Source organism: Bos indicus, chromosome 10 (assembly GCF_029378745.1).
Source record: "Bos indicus isolate NIAB-ARS_2022 breed Sahiwal x Tharparkar chromosome 10, NIAB-ARS_B.indTharparkar_mat_pri_1.0, whole genome shotgun sequence".
In the NCBI taxonomy this organism is placed as follows: Eukaryota; Metazoa; Chordata; class Mammalia; order Artiodactyla; family Bovidae; genus Bos; species Bos indicus.
This window is the reverse complement of record NC_091769.1, coordinates 9225851-9240490: the sequence shown is the minus strand read 5'-3', so window position 1 is coordinate 9240490 and position 14640 is coordinate 9225851. Positions and strand designations below refer to the sequence as shown.

At 35.8% G+C, this 14640-nt stretch overlaps 1 protein-coding gene across 2 annotated transcripts in view; it reads left to right on the top strand.

The window, feature by feature from the left end:
* Window positions 1-14640, top strand: part of AP3B1 (adaptor related protein complex 3 subunit beta 1) — a 236805-nt gene that overhangs the window by 141026 nt on the left and 81139 nt on the right. For both annotated transcript variants that reach the window (XM_019968085.2, XM_070796867.1), the window contains 2 exons: window positions 2053-2194; window positions 5565-5712. In XM_019968085.2, coding sequence (XP_019823644.1) covers window positions 2053-2194; window positions 5565-5712 — 290 coding nt within the window. The remainder of the gene's footprint in view (window positions 1-2052; window positions 2195-5564; window positions 5713-14640) is intronic.

The window sequence follows — 14640 nt, the reverse complement described above, 5'->3', positions numbered from 1 at the left end:
CTTGGCTTGATGGCTCAGTGGATGAGACTCCACCTGCCACTGCAGGGGACATGGGCTCGATCCCTGGTCTGGGAAGACCCCACATGTCTCGGACCCGGTATAAGGTCACGCGCCACAAGGGCTGAGCCTCCGTGCCGCAGCTACTGAAGCTGGTGCGCCACGGCAAGAAGCCCTTGTGCCGCAATGAAGGGGAGCCCCTCCTCGGCACAGCTCGAGAAGACCCGTGCAAGGCAGCAGAGGTCTAACACAGCCAAAAATAAACAAACAAAATGATAGATTTTTTTCTTTTCTTATGAAATGATAAAGAAGAAAATTTTAAAAGCTCAAGGCGATGAGTGCCTTACCATGTGGTAGTACTGTTGTGTTGTAATCACCTTTACGCATTTCAAATCATTTACTCTTCACAACAGCTCTGATGGAGCTTTGCTGAAAAAAAAAAAAAGCCAAGACCCAGAGAGGTTGAATAACTGCTCAGTCTTACACCTTGGTATGTGTCAGGGCCAGGATTTTGAACATGGACGTTCCAGCTTGAAAACTCATGCTTATCACTCTAGGCTATTCCAAAAGAATACAGGCATTCCTAGCTTTTTGCTGTGTGATACATAAATTAATCTTCATAGAGTAGATACTACTATTTACCTATTAGAATACTATTTTAACTAGAGGTTATGTTCTTCCCTGGGGACACTTCATCAGATAGATCATAGGCCAAGATGGTTGGATGGCATCATCAACTCAAGGGACGTGAGTTTTTGCACACTCTGGGAGATAGTGAAGGACAGGGAAGCCTGGCATGCGACAGCCTATGGGGTCACAAAGAGTTGGATACAACTGAGTGAGTGAACAACAGCAACATATTCCTCCCTGAGGACACGTCATCAGATAGATCATAGGCTAGGAAAACAGTGTGTCCTCTTATCCAGGATACAACTCTGTACATGTCATCGTTTCAGCTACCAAAAAGTTATGCTTCCTGTTTAAAATACACAAAAACATGCTGTATATGGGGCTTCCCTGGTGGCTCAGAGGTTAAAGCGTCTGCCTGCAATGCGGGAGACCCGGGTTCGATCCCTGGGTGGGGAAGATCTCCTGGAGAAGGAAATGGCACCCCACTCCAGTACTCTTGCCTGGAGAATTCCATGGACGGAGGAGCCTGGTAGGCTATAGTCCACGGGGTTGCAAAGAGTCGGACACGACTGAGCGACTTCACTTTACTTCTTCAGTGAGCCCTAGTATGCCATAATTTATACAGAAAAGTTTTAACTTTGTAGTTCCTCAGTCTAACTTTATCATTTCTTTGACTTATGGAAAACTCTTACACTAGCTAAAGTAAGTACTTTTTGATTAGTGATTTTGCTTTGTTGCCTTTGAATTAAGGAAATTTTGAAGATGATTTGAACAGCTTTTTTCCCTCTCAAAATTTGTTCCTAAGATCAATAATCCCTTCTATTTCTTTAAATAAAATTTCCCATTATAAGTAGAGGAAATAAAATATTTCTTTATTCTTATATCATCCTCATTGTTCGTTCGCTCAGTCATGTCGGACTCTTTGCAACCCCATGGACTGCAGCACGCCAGGCTTCCCTGCCCTTCACCATCTCCCGGAGCTTGCTCAAACTCACGTCTATTGAGTCGGTGATGCCATCCAACCATCTTTCCCTCTGCTGTCCCCTTCTCCTCCTGCCTTCACTCTTTCCCATAATCAGGGCCTTTTCTGATGAGTCATCCTCATAATCAGTCTTTAAATAAAAAGTTTGCTGTAGCTAAGACATGTATGGGTTTGGGAAGCAATATATGCTCACATTGTTTTACTTGGTGGGTCTTTTCTATTCCTTCTCTGGGTATTGGAGCCCCACTGTGCTCACTCTGCTGCAGGGTTCTGGAGGTCTGAGTGACCAGACAGCAGATATAGAGACTATGGATCCAGTGGGGTCCACTATGTGAAAACTCAGCATCTCATTTCATTTGTGATGAATGTTGATACTTGCTTCTGTCCCTTGTATTTATTAAGTGGCTATAAATCAAAGAGCATCTGGTTATTTTTTTTTTCAGAGAGTGAGTCTGGAAGTGAAAGTGGGGAAGACGAGGAAGACGACCGCAGTGGGGACAGTGCTGAGGACTCGGGTGAGAGTGGGAGTGAGCCAGAGGCCGGGAAGGGAAGAGCGGCCACACGCTCCAGAGCCAGAGGGAGAGGGTGAGCTCTTGCCTTCACAAACATTCTGTGGTCTTTTCCCCTGCTCTAACACTGAGTGAAAAAATGAGTGTATGTTTATCTCTCCAAACAGGCTGTAAGTCTTTTAATATTAATTTAAAATACTGATTCACATTATTCTCCTACTTGTAATGCTCAGTTTCCATTTTGAACTTGAACAAATCTTGGGGTTACATTTTGAAAATTGGTGTAACCTTGGAAAGCCGAGTTAAGTGATCACGCAGTTGGTATGAAACACTTAATTACCTTTTGCAGCAATTTTGCTGAGAGTGAAAATTAAATCCTTCAACACTTTGCCATTATGTAACTAAGACAATTGATTTTTCTAAATAATGTTATATTAAAAAGATTATGATCCAAATATTAGAGTCAGGGGCTGTGAAGGAAGACGGTCATAAGGTATTTAAGTGTTAGCACTTTTTAAGATCTCCCATTATCAACAATATTATCATGTGTTAAAATGTCATTAAAATTTTGAGTAATTGGGGCTAATACCTTGGATTGTCTGAGTCTGTTTTCCCCACTGCTGTCAGAGAGTGGCCTCTGCAGACACGATGGCCCTTTCCCTGGGAGCCTGCTGCCCGCTCAGTTGATGAGCTTGTAGCCCAGCTCAGTCGTGGCTGACAGCACTGATTGGGGCGCAGTACGCTCTCTGCTCCTTTTATTACAGACAGTAATTAAAGCAGCTCGCCCTGCCACTTCCATAACAAACACAGCATAATGCCCTAATTATGACTTTATTAATTTAAGTCAGGATTTAATGATTTTAAAAGTGATTTATATTGTTTTTCCTGTTCAGAACAAATGAAATCTGTAGGTTAAATTAATACAGGCTTTTCATCATGCAAAGTTAAAAAGCTAGTTACCAGTAAATTCTTTTCATTAGATTAACATCTGAAACTCTAAGCAGTAAGGTAAACAATAATTACCCATCAAAATTGAGTGATGCATAATAAAATAACACTTTTACCTTTAAAATCTTATCTTAAAGGCTAGAAGCTAAGTATAGTCAGAATCATTCACTTGTTGCAGCAAGCCAGTTGCTTGGTTTGTAGTAGTCTTTTCTCAGAGAGAGGTTCTGTGCTTCTAGTTTAATATCAGAATATCTGTGATTTGTTGTTGTTCAGCCGCTAAGTCATGTCCGACTCTTTGTGACCCCGTGGACTCCAGTACTTCAGGCTTCCCTGTCCTTCACTGTCTCCCAGAGTCTGCTCAAACTCATATCCATCTGTGATTACTTAGTTTGTGAAGAATGTTATATTTCTTAGGAAGGCAAAGTTTTGTTCAGAGCACTAAGTGTCTTTTCTGATAGCAAAAGTCAATATGCTAGAAGCTTATAATCATAAATTGTGTTAGTTTCATTGTTTTTTTCTTCAGAAACAGGCTTTTTTAAACTCATGTTTGAATTTTTTGAAATTGTTTGTTATATAAAAGGAAATCTCAGATAAATTCTAAACCTTATATTTTAGGTATATGTTTTAACCACTAAATGGGAGATATAAATTGCCATTCTCTGATAGGGGAAGGAAAAAAAAAACACTTTTTAGTCATCAAATATAATTACATGTGCTCTGAGATGTTACCATGACTTCATTTTTAATAAACAGCAATCACGTATTTCCTGCACAAAAATCAGTTCAGGGAAATATCGATTCTTCCAGTTGCCTAACCACTCACCCTCCCCAGGTGTTTTTCTTCTTGACTCTTAGAATTTTTTAAAAAGCTTTGCCAGTATAACTATGTGATAATTTTTTAAAGCTAAAGAGCTCTAAGTATCTTCAAAACCACCCTTTAGTAGTCATAACTGCTGTGCTGTGCTTAGTTGCTCAGTCGTATCCAACTCTTGTGACCCTGTGAACTGTAACCTTCCAGGCTCCTCTGTTCTTGGAATTCTCCAGCCAAGAATACTGGAGTGGGTTGCCAGGCCCTCCTCCAGGGGATCTTCCCAACCAAGGGAGCAAACCCAGGTCTCCTGCACTGCAGACGGAGTCTTTACAATGTGAGCCACCAGGGAAGCCCAAGGAAACTAGAGTGGGTTGCCATGCCCTCCACCACGGGATCTTCCTGACCCAGGGATCAAACCCACGTCTCTTATGTTTCCTACATTGGCCTGTGGGTTCTTTAGCAGTAGCACTACCTGGGAAGAATGCGTTAAAACATCTGAATTAGATAATTGTTTATGAATTGCCTTATACTATCTGGCACAAGGTGGATTTTTAAAACAATATACACATACACGCACATATGATAAAGAGAAGTTAGACCTTCAAACTTGAGAAAATAAAAAAGATCACAAGCTCTCTCTTTTCCCCTGAGCGAACACTGTGTGTTATCTCTTCCTGGAGACCTTTTCCCCTTCCCTTCTTCCTGCCTTATTCCTCTTTCAACTTGTGTGTCTCTTCCTCTAGGAAGGGTCCCAGTCTTGGTCCGTTTTGTTGAGATGCTCCTTCAGGTATTCTCAGGACACAGTATATACTTTGTTACTTATTGTTTACCATGCTTTCTTGTCACTGCCAACTTAACTTCTCTGTATCTTCCAATGGACTGACTGTAGACTCTATAAAGGAGTAGAATGGAGATCATCTGTATCTTACTAACCACTGTTACTCTTTGCACCTAACATAGTGCCAGCTCATGGAGGGCAGTCAGTAAATATTTGTCAAGGGAATGAGTGAACAAATGAACATCAGCACTTAGGTTTGATCATTGGGTATTTTAAAACTTTAGTATTTATCTGATTATCTGACATTTTTAGTAAAATTTAGTACATTAGAAGAATTCTCTTTTGAACTGCTTGATGTTTTCTCATATATATTAAAGGGTCACATTTGGGAACATATGTAAATCATTTTCTTGGGCAGAATAATCTATAAAATGCAAGTCTGTATTAGCAAAAGTAGATTATAAGTATTTAAATTTTTAATGAGTATTTTGAGATAGTATTTTAAAATCTGCCTAAGTATTTCTGAAGTTGTTAATGTTAGCACCTAATGTGTAGTCCTAGTAAATCAAACATTTAATTATTGTTTTCTACTTATGATGTCATTTAGTCTCATTTTATGATCTTTTGCACTTGAAGTGTGTGTGATATGGTTTAGTTTTGAATGGGTTCTGATTCATTTAGTTATAGATAATACTGTCTTTATTATTATTTCATTAACATGTTTTGGAATTTTAAAACCATTTTTACTGTCTATACACTAAAAAGAAATGGTTCTCAGTGAAATACACTTCCCTAATAAAGATTTTGATTCATACGCAAAATGGAAAAATGGTAATACTTGTCATTTGATTTTTCAAACTACTTTTTAATGTAAGTATCTAATATTTCAAATTTTATTATTCTGACTAGTGATTCTAAAGATGTGGATAAGGAAAAAGAAAACTCTAAAACTTCAGAGTCTTCCAGTGGTGAATCTAGTTCAATAGAAGAGAGTTCTTCGGATTCTGAATCAGAATCGGAATCTGAAAGTGAATCTGAATCCAGAAAAGTTACTAAGGTAAGAGATTACACGTTTTTGTAACAGAAAGTAAATATTCTTTAGCCTTTTTGCAATTAAGAAAAAATATTTCTAAAAATTTGTTTTGTTGAAAATCAAGAAAGCAGGGAAGGAATTTAATATGTTACTGACAACTAAACACCATGTTCGTTCATCCACACCTGTGATTTTATTTTGATTTTTTTCTTTTTTTTGGTATATTATTACTTCCCTCATAACTCAATTCTGCAGAGAAGTTAGAAACTTTTTTAACTTCACGTTTTCCAACCACAATTAGAGACCTCAGTGTTCTGAGTATGACCTTTTTTGTCATTGGCTGTGATGTGACAAGGGAAGCTTTTGCCAGATGGGAAGTAAAGGGAACTTTGACTTCCCCTTTACTCAGTACTAGTCCCTCACGGAAGTAGTACTGAGCAAAGAAATATAAATGTACATGCTTCATAAGAAATTAAGACTAATATACTTTTTAAAAATATATCAGGCATTTTGGATAATAATTTTTAAAGGTTTAATTAAAGAGTATACATTCTTTAATAAAAATGCAGTAACATATATTTAAAAACAAATGCAAGAACCACTTGTGACAGTAGAATGATTATAGGGACTTCTCTGGTGGACCGGTGGTTAAGACTCCAAGCTTCCACTACAGGAGGCCTGGGTTTGATCCCTGCTCGGGGAACTAAGATCCTGCATGCTGCACTGTGAGGCTGAAAAAAAAGAGCAATTATGGTTTTTTAGTACAATATCTGTAGCACTAAACCTTGTCTGCTTAGCAGCAAAAACAAAAAAAATTGGAAAATGTAGTTTTTAATACAAAATTCAGACTTAATATATCCTTTTGATCTTTAATTATTATTCCCATCCTATAAATGGATCGTGGTGATGCTCAGTTTCAAATGCAGTGGTTTTTATGAATAAATGTATTATTCCATGTGTTTAAAATATAATCACATCTTACCTTTTATTGAATTCAGCTTTTTTTAAATGCACTATCTTTTTCATTTATTTGTTCTAGTAACATGAATTTCTTGAATAAATCATTTGAGTAGGCAAGTATGAAAATAAATTCATCAAAGTAATAATTGTCCTCCATCCAAGATTTATTGTTAAAGAATAACCATATTTTTGAAAAAGAATAAACGTGCTTTAAACATTGGCTAGTATTTGTCTGTCTCTAAATATTCTTAATTATAGAAAAACCTATTTTAAACCTGAATTTATATTTAAAATTTATGTCTCTATGTAGTATATAACATGGGATTTTATTTTTCAAAAATTCACATAAAATCTTTGAGATTTTTAGGTTTATTAATCTGGCCTCTTATAAACTTACTACTCAGTGAGTTGGATATCTTCTCATTTCCTGCTTATATTAAATTACAAAATGATCCTAAGATTTTATTCAAAATAAAAGAGCCTTAGAAACAGAGTTTTTCAAAATAACCAAGCAAGAAATTAAGAGTTGTCAAGTGGGTACAAGTGAGTTATTCTAATGAAGTTTTGTGAAAGTTGAAAAGTTGCAGACTTTAGTACCTTTTCAGCGTTGGACATTAGAATCCCACAGAGGTGCCCCAGGCCAGAGGTTCAGTTTATTTCTTCTCTGTCACTTCCAGTGATCAGATTAAATCACTTAGTAGTGGAAAATATTTTACTGTAGAACATAATTATGAAATTTCAAAGTAATGCAGTGATCCAAGACTCGAGAAATTCAGATTTTATTCACATTGTCGATAGTTTTTTGTCTGTGTGTTTTGCTTATATAGTTTATTTTCTATATATTGTAATGCCTTTCCTGTCTGTAACAGGCAGATTATAGGATTGTTTGTTTTAATATGTATTCTCCACCTTGGAGCCACCATAACTTTTTTTTTTTTTTTAATTTCTTTCTGAGTGATTTGAAACATAGCATGCAATTACACGTGCACCAGTTTTCTAACAAAGGACAACACTATAATTGTAGAAAAGTTCTCCTTGCACCGTCTTGTGGCTTCCACTCTAAATTATGAGTAATGGAGGCAGATGGTGGATGTTTTACCTTAATTTAGCATGACAGTATGTTAGTGCTAAAAATTCATATACCTTAAATCTGCAGCCCAGCTAAAGCTATACTTTTACTCTCTCAACCTTTTCTTTCATTTGGACAATGTATTTTAGAGATATTGAGCGTGAAAATGGGACCTTGGGGTACCTTGAATATATGGCTTTGAAAACAGTTCATTTTATGGAGATCCTGATGGGTATAGTGTTCTCCTTGTTGGAAGATAATATCTTTATGCTTCAGTTTCCTCATCTATAAAGTAGAAATGCTTTATACCTACTCTGCTTCTTTCAGTGCTATTATAAAAAAATCAGATGTGAAAGATCAATGTAAAGCCCTATATAAATATAAAACATCAGTGTTAACATTTTTAAACTTGAATATTAATTCTCTGAGAGACCAATATTAGGGTTACAGAACACCAGTGCTAAAAGGAACTCATAATATTTTGTCACTCTTATGTCTCCTGCATTTTTCCAACTTTGTAAATACCTTTCTAGTTAGAAATTAATGGTCAGGTGTGACCCCTTATCTGAAGCCTCTGATCTCATCCACTGTCTGCGGAAGACTGACCTGCCATTCACTATGAGTATCTCCTACCTCTCTACTCTCTGACACACAATCTCAATTTACCCTCCTCCTTTATCCTTGAACGCAGCTCAGCGTAAGTGATCCCTATCCACTTAGCGTCCTGTTTCCTTTTGGGCTTGTTTAGTTGATGGTCTTCTACCTCCATTGCACCTTCAGTCTCTTTTTTTCCTTAGTTCCTCCTCCGCCAATGAAAGCATTCAGGTCTCTCCTTCTTTTAAAGACAGGAGAAGGGAATGGAAGAGAGAGACCAGAGTGTATGAGTGAGAGATTAGAAGAATAATCTAGATGTTCTCTAGCTACTACCTCTTAACCCAATTATTTCTTAATCCCATTTAAATTGATTTCTACCTCTTTTACTTCCTATAGATACTGCTCTCTGAAAAGGCAACCATGGTCTTTCTCCAAAACCAGGAACCTTCTCTTAGTTTATCCTTCTCTGATCTTTTTATGACAATATCCCTACTACTTGAAACTCTCCTCATCCTTTTTCTTTTGACTTTTCTAACCCTTTAATTTTTTTATTTTTCACTTTTTACTCCTCTTCTGACACCCAAGTGTGAACATTGCTCCAAAGTTAGTGCTGCTCAGTTCACATTTTTTAAAAAATATTAATTGATGTGGGTTAATTTTAGTCCTTTATTTCCTCTACATTTTACTGTTGTGAGACTTATTAACTCTAGTAACATCAGCTAAAACATTTCTCTGAATTACTTCTATGATAACATCTGTAAATTTTCTTACTCAAACCAGATTCTTAGACCTCTTAGGAGCTGCTGGTTTCCCAAACCTAATATACCCAGAGACATGATCTGTCATTTAGTACCAGCATGCTTTCTGTTCTCTGGGATTTGGAGCCCCACAGTTGTCTTTGACCCCTACTTCATCCCGTTTGTATGCCCTGTGGCCAGGTCTTAAAGATTTTGTGTATTATTTCTCATACCTGTTTCTTCTTTCCCTGCCATCACCATTACAAGTCATGTCTTCCTTCTGTAGTCCATACACCACTGCCTTTGTCATCCTCAGACAGCTCCCCAACCCCAGTCCTTCCAGATAGCGGCCAGCTTACTGTCAAAGTCACCTATGATGATACCTCATTGTCTCTGAGTTCAGTGAACTCCTCAAGCTCAAAGGTCCAAACCCACCTTTCCAGTCTTAACCCCTCTTGTGTTCTAATCCCAATGGACTGTTCATGGCTCTCATGACATACAGTATCCTTTTCCATTCCTATGCCTTTGATCTTCTTTTTGTATCTTTTACCTTAATTACAGAAAATATAAGCTGAGGAGGAAAGTGGCCTTGTATCAAGGGTAGTTCCTCACTTCTAGATGAAAATGAGTGCATGGACTGAAGGATATTAATGACTAGAGGGTTTTACTCACATGAATGGTGTCGGGACAGTCAGGTGAGAATGGTGTAGGGCAGTAGGTGAGAACTGCTATTAAATTGTGTCTGTTCCTAAGTGTTTGTCATTCAGCACCATACCCCTGCATTTCCATTAAACTCAAAACTGCTGGTGTCGGTTGGTTTGCTCTGGTGTCATGTTGGTTTGTTTCTCTTACTGATTGGGAGATGGACTCCACTGAAGTCAGATATTGTCAGTAAGAACCAAAGAAAATTATCTTTCTCTTCAGTTACAGTTATTTTGATGGGCAAGCATATTTTTTTTTTGTAGATGTTCTTTTCTGAACTAAATTTAATAAACATTTTAATTTTAGTCTAATCCTTTTATGAAATAAGTTGTGTTCATCTGCTAAGTCATGTCTCACTCTTAGTGACCTCACGGCCTGTAGCACACCAGGCTCCTCTGTCCTTTACTATCTCCTGGAGTTTGTATAATACCTATAACAAAATTAGTTTTAATAGTTCTGTATCTTCAGTACTTTCACATATTTCACATGGTGTTTAGGAAAGATTTCTTTTTTACACAGAAGAGTGGAGAAAAAATTAGTAATACAGGCCATATTAAATCAGGAAGACATTCACATTTATATCACTTTATACCATGTTTTACTGATATAATTAAGTTATATTCTGCCTGTAGTTAAAGTTATGTGTTGAACAGATGGTAAAAATTTTATTTAAAATATATTTTTTAAGTTGCCAGGGTTTTTTTTTTCTTCATTGAACATGACTTCAGTGTTTTTCTTATCAGCCAATACGTTAGGAGATGGCAACCCACTCCAGTATTCTTGTCTGGGAAATCCTCTGGACAGAGGAGCCTGGCGGGCTACAGTCCATGGGGTCGCAAAGAGTCAGACACGACTGAGCGACTAACACATACGATAAGTTAGGGCATTCCCACTTACTGTAGTTGCTTCTGCCATCACCGTGCTCGTCCCACTGTTCATACCTGAACTGTGACTCAGTAGTTTTGATTATATCCTCGGTGTCTGTGCACCACCCGCTAAATAGTCAAATAAGCTGTGATTAAAATATAAAAATTTTAAGTCATAATGGTAATTTATTGTGAATAAGTTTATGTATTTCCATAAAAATATTAATAGTATTTTAATTATTTTATATTAAGCATAATAATCTATCGATGGAAAATAGATATATTTAATATATTTGTACCTAATAGCATTTAATACTAAGAGCATTTCCATATTTGAATCAAAATTAAGGTTAATATGTTTACTAGCTTTAAGAAAAATAATATCATCTCTATATCCTAGCAGTGTTTAAGATGCTTTTGTCAGTGGTCTTTATCACATTTATAGAGATCTCACAAAGCTTTGTTAGTCTCTTTTTGAGAGGTGCAAAGAAGCTAATTAAATTTTTTTTATGCTCTTTGAACTGGTCAGTGTCTTATGACTAGTGTTTAGATGTCAGTAAATATTGAGACATGCCTCAATAAAAGATCTACCATATGAAAGATTCTTGGGTATAAAGTAAATATGGGATGTAGTATGAACAGATTGTGGGTAAGAGTGAAAGGAACTATTTTCTGATTAGTTTTCTGCCCTATCTGTTAATAGGAAACAAGGTTTACTTGTGTTTTTCCAAGTATTTATGATTGTTGCAATTACATAACTTCTCTGAAGATGGTAGAATATTAGTTTTTACTCTGACACTTCAAAGGCTTGCCTCTTTCAATTTATGTCTTTTCCAGTTTAGTTCATATTTTAAGTTCTCCAGAACAGAAATAGCATTTCACTTCAATTGAGATCTTTAAATCAAAGTGAATGCCATTAAGCAATCTTTCTTATTGAAGTAGGTATAATCTAATAGGGAAGATTTGTTTAACAGTTTAGACTTCTTTTTAACTTGTATAGAAGTCTCAATTTTCTGGCAGTGTAATTTTGTTTTAAAGCAAAGAGTAAGTGTGAGCCTCAGATTTTTAAAATCAGATTTGTTAGATGACTTGAAGGCAAGAGAATCATTAAATTGTCTTTGGTTGGTAATTCTAACTGAAAATATTTCTTTTGGATACCTTGCCCTGTGAGGCTAGAAATAAGCCTTGAATTTTTGTTGCTTCCAAAGCATAATGTGGGTGTGACAAACTTATATTACCATTTATCCTGTTTTATAGTTTTAAATTTCAAACCTCTTTATAATGGTTTCCTGTTAGGAAGCGTATTTGATGCTTGTTGTGTTAGATCTTCTTTTTGCTTCCCTTTTTTTTTTTTTTTGGATCAGCATGAAGATAAACATGCATAATAGATTTTAAAAAATCCTTACAAGGTATATATTATTACATTTTTTTGTTTGTATTCTTTGGAGCTTAATAAGTATTTCCAGGATCTTTTATTTATTATTTGAAATGAAATATGTTAAATAGAAATCAGTTTATTAACCCTGTGACTTTGTATTTCATTTTGAAAATGTTGATGTGTTGAGGTGTATAATCGAATACCATAGAAACAAATGGAGATTTGAGGATGATGAATTGATAAGTAGGTATTTTTGTAGTGAGATTTTAAGATCAGTTACTGTTGTCCTTATAAAAGTCTAATACAGTCACTCAGCTGTTAAAAACCTAATCCTCTATTTAAAAAAATATACAAAAACAAATTGTCTATCTTTCTGCCTGATCTCTTCTCAAGTACTAACACAATGGAAACAGTGGGTGATCTGTCAGTGTGTTTGGTTTGTCAATGATGGTTTTGTATAAATATTGGGAGGGTAAGAAATAAAATTCACACAGTAAAATATGATTTCGTCTGCCTTTTCTCTGCAGCTCCATGGCTCATGCTGCGGTGTGAAATTCTCATTTTACACACTTTGCAGGCGGAGCACATGAATTATGCATTGAGCAAGAAAAATCTCCTGCCTCAAGTCCTATATGCATTTACCCAGGTTCTGTCTCTATTACCAAGATGAATTGCAAATGGAGAAATGTTTGATGGAATGGGGCTCTTAACTTCTTTGTTTAGAATTCAGATTTTTATTTTTAAAGTAGATCCTTTAAGTATGAAAATGTTTTGAACTTACTATGGATTTTTTAAAATGAGAAATGAAATATAAGAGAGGAATGCCAAACACATCACGATGCTTTTTACAGCCTTGATTCGGAATGCAAGGCTTTTTCAATTCAGTAGAAATGACCGTTATCTATTGCTAATGTTGTATTTCAGTCAACAGTTATTTGCTGTACTCAGAAAGTCAATGAAATTCTGTCCTTTTGAGAGCCTTTTTTTCTTTTTCTTTTAGGCTTCTAATAAGAGACTATGCCAATTCCACATGCAGTTCTGTCCTGTGTTATATGTGACCTGATGTGTGTTTAATAGATATTGTTACACACTCTTAGCTGTGAAGTAGAAAATAAGGTATATAGACCTACCTCCAGATTTAACTTTGTCTTGATTTGATAGATTTCTAATTTTTCAGGTGGGGAGGTTACAGTTCCATAAAGACAGCCATGCACCATTGTAGGTTATAGGAAGCTACACCCATTGTGCTCAGCATGGCATTTTGATAAAGTCACATGGTGATAAGCTTTTTGTTCTATGTTCTTTCTTCACAGGAATGTTATTCTTGTTGAGATGGCATATTCATTCTGAATGTGTTTTTGTTACCTGCAACTTTCACATTTCAGCTTCAAAACTAACATTTCTTTTATTTTTCTTCCTCCAGTCCTAGCAATTGTTATTTATTTCAGGTGTGGAGAGAAGGACACCTATTACTTGTTTTGTTTTTAAATAACAAAATTAAAACCCACCCAGATGATTTGGAGTTTTCAGTGGCAGAAATAAATATTTTGAAGAAAATCAATGCTGATGTTTCTGGCTAGTATTTTAATGCGTATTATTGTGTGATCCTTGAAAATAATTTTTCTAAGTATTGGTGGAAGGGGGCAAAAAAGCAAGATTTAAATCGTTTTAAAATGTTACCGGATATATTATGTGATACATTGCTCTTGTTCATGTATGTTCACTGCTATAAGAGCTCTAACACTATACAGACTTTAAATGTCAGTAGAGTACCTTTTGCTTTAGTGATACCTTTCTATAGTTAAAGGGCTATAGTGATACCTTTCTGTAGTTATAGGGCTACTTCAAAAATATTTGTAGTTACTTACATTAGCAATAAGATATAAACTCCTTTGGTGGCTTATAAGTAATCTGAAGGCAGGTACTAGACTGTGTCTGTCTTGGTTGTGTTACTTCCATTGCTTAGCACAGAATCTATTAAAAATTCTATACATATGTATGAATCAATGAATGACTGAATAGGTGGACAACAACATTTTGTCAAAAGCTTAAGTTTTGGCCTTCAACTTGTGAAGGTTTAATGTAAAAAAAGTATAAATTTAGGTAACCATGGCCCAAATACATCTGTTTAACACCCTAATCCTTGTTGGTCTTTAACTGTTTATACTTCTACTCATTACTGTGCCTTTTTTTTTTCTCATGGTTACACATCTTTTCTGAATCTCTAAACAAACTGTGACTACCTTGAGGCTTAGGAATCTAATATATGGGTATCCACATTTCAAAAATATGATAGAATAAATAAGCAAATTTGAGGTGGGAGAAGCCCTAATTATGTATAGAAATATTGGAATACTTTACCCTCCCCAAAGGAAAAGAGAAAAGAAAGTAAATTAATTCTTTTCAACCCTAAAGAGCAAGAGCCTGAAAATATTTATTGTTTTTAATGAATATCTTTGGCAAAAGAAGTCTGATGCAAACCAATGTGGAAATGTAAAGTTGCTAGTACAGTGCCTGTTACAGACTGCCTCTCAAAAAGGCTGAGCTATCCCAAGCCCATTGACAGTATCAGAGCTAAACATGTATTATTTAAGCATTTCTTTTTCTTAAATCAACTTGTTTTAAAATTATGTTTGAGAATATTTG